This window comes from Ursus arctos, unplaced genomic scaffold, assembly GCF_023065955.2.
Source record: "Ursus arctos isolate Adak ecotype North America unplaced genomic scaffold, UrsArc2.0 scaffold_6, whole genome shotgun sequence".
NCBI classification, from domain to species: domain Eukaryota; kingdom Metazoa; phylum Chordata; class Mammalia; order Carnivora; family Ursidae; genus Ursus; species Ursus arctos.
Genome location: NW_026623078.1, coordinates 6,341,973 through 6,346,618, shown reverse-complemented (window position 1 = coordinate 6,346,618; position 4,646 = coordinate 6,341,973). Strand labels below are relative to the sequence as shown.

Here is a 4,646-nt window from a genome sequence, read left to right as displayed (position 1 = left end):
TTTTTTTTTTTCCTCAGAATCTATGCACACAGCATGGCCTCCTGTCGGTCTCCATCCCTGCTAGGGCACAAAGCCCAAAACACAGTCCTCTCCCAAATTTGTAGGATCTGTGGGCAACAGTACTCTGTAGATGTTCTTAGCGTGGGCACTGGTTCAGTGCTGGTTTACCTTCCTGAAATGGAGCTGAAGCTTCATACTGGACCTTAAATGGGATTTGTTTACCTTTGTTTAAAATGATTAATTGATTTTAATGTTTATTTTAGATGACTCTAGCAGTCTTAGATGTTTTTTAACCAGAGGGGTTCAAGATTTTGAGTGTACTATACTACAGACACAAAAATCTTATGTAATGTTTTATCACATGCAATGTAATCCCATCTACCACTGGATGTGTATTTTCCCTTCTAAATGGTTTTGATTTATTTGATATAGGGTATAATAAAATATAAGACTGAAATTTTAAGTTTACTGAGTTAGGATTGAATATGAAATTTTTCATGTATTCCATATTCCTTTTCCTTATATTTCTTTTCTTTTCAAGTTTTTATTTAAATTCTAGTTAGCTAACAAAAATGGTGAAATTGGTTTCAGGTATAGAATTTAGTGATTCATCACTTACATAAACACCCAGTGCCCTCCTTAATATCCATCACCCATTTAGCCCATATCTCACCCACCTCCTTTATCAGCTCTCAGTTTATTTTCTATGGTTAGGGGTATCTTCTGGTTTGCTTCCCTCCCCCTTTTTTTTCTTCCCCTATGTTCATCTGTTTTGTTTCATCAATTCCACATATGAATGGAATTATATGGTTTTTGTTCCTTTTTGTTAATTAAAAGGCAGTCATCTCTGTAATTCAATTGCTAAATTATATGAGCAATATATGCCCTTATGTATTCTAATTTTTAACAGGTAATATTTCACAGTAAAGTGCACATATTCCTTAGTTGTAGGTTAAATTCAATAATATTCTGCTAGAATATAGTTATTTCATTTTTATTTCTTCAATCAGTAAATATGTGTGAACTGCTGGGTGCCAATATGTAGCTAGATACTGGAGATACATGGAATTTATAGCTTGAAGAAAAAGCTGACATTAACCTGTAAGTATATAAATAATTATTGCAATAATTTATGCAAAGGCTGGAAATTGCAGCATGCTATAAGTGAGTAAAATAAAGAAATCTAAACTGGCCAAGAACATAGAGGAAAAGTGTTCTAAAATGTAATGTTGTGAGGGGCGCATGGGTAGCTCTGTCATTAAGCTTCCGACTCTTGATTTGGCTCAGGTCATGATCTTAGAGTCATGGGTTTGAGCCCTGCATTGGGCTCTACGCTCAGCAGGGAGTCTGCTTGAGATTCTCTCTCTTCCTCTCCCTCTGCCCCTCACTCCCTCAAATAAATAAATCTTTAAAAATATATATTTTTTTAATATAGTATTTTGTCCAGGTTCTATACTCTAGGAGGAAGTTAGCTGGGTGTAGAAGTGAAGAAAGGTCATTCTGTGTGAAGGGAACAGCCTGGAAATAGTCCTAAATTAAGATGCCTGATACTTCGGATAATTTGAAAGAAAGTCAATGTGATGTAACATTATGAAAAAAAAAGTATATTAGGGCTAAATTCCAGAGGAAGGATGGGTTTTGATGGCCAGTGAAGGATATGAGCCTGCATCTTAATGCCACAAAATAGTTTTAGCCAGGAAAAAAACATTGAGAATTGCATTTTAATCATATCACTGTAGATGCTTGTAGAGAATGCATTCAATGGAGGAAAGAACTTATACAGTGCTGAAGAAAGAGTTAGAAGGCTGTTGCCTAGAGGAAAGAAGAAATTTTGGTGTCTTGAATTAGGAGAGAATATTTAAGTTACCATCAATGAGTGTGGGATTCCCAATTTAGCATGAACCCCTCCCTCCTTAACACTCACAACCAAATCAGATTTAGCAAATAATTAAAATAAGGATTACAAGCTTGTGAGAAGCAAATTCAAGTGTATTTTATGTAAAGCACTTGGAAAGAAAAAAGTTATATGGTATAGTACCTAAAATCAAGAAATATGCTTCTACTTTCATTTATTGAGGTTTGAAAGGCAACTGGGCATATTTATGATATTTCTTGGAGCATTTGGTTTCAAGGCTACTTTTTTTAGTTCTACTGAAGTTATTCTTGCATTGGTTCCTTCCCTTTGGTACCTTAACATTCTCTCTAGCATTTTATATTCACTCTACTGTCAAATTTAATTATTTATTCTTATTTTTTGTCTCATTAGATCAAGAGAATCATTTCTTTCTCATTGTTCACGTTATTTCACTCATTATTTGTACTGGTACTTCATTTAAAGATAGTATAAATCTATGAATGTCATTAACATATTATATCTATTAAAATTACCCCTATTAGTATCTACCATATTTTTAAATACTTATTTCTTCACTAATAAATATGTATCAAATATCTATCAAAAAGTGCTCAGTGATTTCAAATGTCTACTTTGCTATAGGTCACTCATTATCATTATGTGTTTTAGCAGCAGTAAATGTAAATTAAAATATTTTGTGGTTTTCTGCACAATGGTTCTACCCTGGTCACTCTAACACAAGAGTGAAAGCATATATTATATATAATCTATTTAACTTCTGTTAGCACGGTGTTTGAAAGTTGTGTTGATTATATATTGCTCAAATCTAGAAGTTCTGTGTAGAGATAACATGTTGGAACTGTAATTTGCTCATGGCCCCTTGCATTTTCTGATTTCTCAGGGTGTAAATAATAGGATTCAGTAAGGGTGTGATAACAGTGTAAAACACAGCAAGGACTTTATTGCCTGCGAAACTATTGAATGGCCAGACATAGATAAAGATACAAGGTCCAAAGAACAGAGTGACCACAATGATGTGTGCAGACAGCATGGACAGAGCCTTGGAGAGCCCTCCAGATGGTCTTTGTTGCACAGTGATCAGGATGACAGTGTAGGAGACAAGCAGGAGGATGAAACAGATGAATGAGAGCATCCCACTGTCAGCAATGACAAAGAATTCCAGGGTGTATGTGTCCACACAAGCAAGCTTAATCACAAGGGGAAGGTCACAAAATATATTGTCCATGACATTGGGGCCACAGAAAGGCAAGTTTACTGTCAATACCATCTGGCTCATGGTGTGTACAAACCCAATTGTCCATGAAAGTATCACAAACCCACTCAGCAGCCTGTGGCTCATGATTGTCCTGTAGTGCAGGGGTTTGCATATGGCTACATACCTGTCAAAGGCCATGGCTATCAAAAGAGTCACCTCAGCACCCCCAAAGAAGTGCATAAAGAACATCTGGGTCATGCAGCCCCAAATGGAGATGGTCTTGTGTTCGTTGAGTAAGTCTGTGATCATTTTGGGCGTGGTGACAGTGGAGAGACACATATCCAGAAAGGAGAGGTTTCTCAGGAGGAAGTACATGGGAGAATGAAGAGTGGAACTTAATGTCACTGTGACCATAATGAGAGTATTTCCCAACACAGTAGCACTGTAGATTAAGGAGAATGTTACAAAGAAGAAAATCTGAAGTTCCCATTGTCCAGAAAATCCTAGTAAAATAAACTCAGTCACTACAGATCCATTTTTAAGATCCATTTACTTGATTCAGAAAGGCTCCAGAAGTTCTTTTATACCAAGAAAATAAAAGGGTGTCTGGGTGGCTCAGTTGGTTAAGTGTCCAACTCTGGATTTCAGCTCAGGTCTTGATCTCAGTTCAGGTCTTGATCTCAGTTCAGGTCTTGATCTCAGGGTTGTGAGTTCAATCCCCACATTAGGCTCCACTTAAGGAAAAAAAAGAATGAAAAATAATAATAAATCCACAATGAGCACTGATGTTTTCCTATTTCTATTTGATGATAATAGCTGGTGATGTGAGAATATATCATTTTAAATATATTGGCATCACCATCTATAATTTGAAATTATTTTGTGGGTCACATCACTTTGAAACAATATTCTTATAGTCCTGCATTAATTAAAAAGCATTTGATGGAGTGGAGGTTTTATTTTCTATTGTTTTATTCTATCAAATGATATTCTTTTATCAATTCATCTTGACTGTCACTAATTTGCTCACTTAGAAAAATTAGGTAAGTAGTTACATTAGTATTTTTTGCCTTTTATTATCACAATTACTGTCACCTCTTGAGATCATGTTACAACAATATATAAGGAATATAGAATTTGGAAGTTTAGGAAATTGCTCACTGAAGTCATTTATGGATCATTCAGTGTTTCTAAGATAAAGGAAATGCACATGCGCATACACATACACATGATGTAGGGGCTGATTTGTACATGAAGAAAGTCTTTTAATTCATTAAAAATAATTTGCTTTTTAGTTTCTGTTGTATAGTGTTCTGAGAATTTTACAAAAATGGACTCATCCTCAGATCTTTATGAACTTATTTTCTCAATTCCTATATTACTATTGTTCACAGTGAGAAGTGTGTGCCTTGTGTGTAAATGTATGTTTGTGGTGGTTAAGAAGTAAACAGTGAAATGATTGAACACTAACATAGATTTTACGTTGGTTGTAACATATTATACTAAAGTGTCTTTACTTGGCTTTTTAGATGTTGTTCATAGGATCTAGAGTGATGAAATGAGCAATAACTATTA

At 35.1% G+C, this 4,646-nt stretch overlaps 1 protein-coding gene across 1 annotated transcript; it reads right to left on the bottom strand.

The window, feature by feature from the left end:
- Positions 1-2,681: 2,681 nt before the first annotated feature.
- Positions 2,682-3,620, bottom strand: LOC125283056 (olfactory receptor 4L1-like). Its single transcript, XM_048221675.1, has one exon. The coding sequence runs from the start codon at positions 3,618-3,620 to the stop codon at positions 2,682-2,684; it is 939 nt and encodes a 312-aa protein (XP_048077632.1).
- Between the last annotated feature and the right edge of the window lie 1,026 nt (positions 3,621-4,646).

Bases quoted from the DNA above. Each gene is read 5' to 3' on its own strand.
- LOC125283056 (XM_048221675.1), bottom strand. From the start codon at position 3,620: ATGGATCTTAAAAATGGATCTGTAGTGACTGAGTTTATTTTACTAGGA.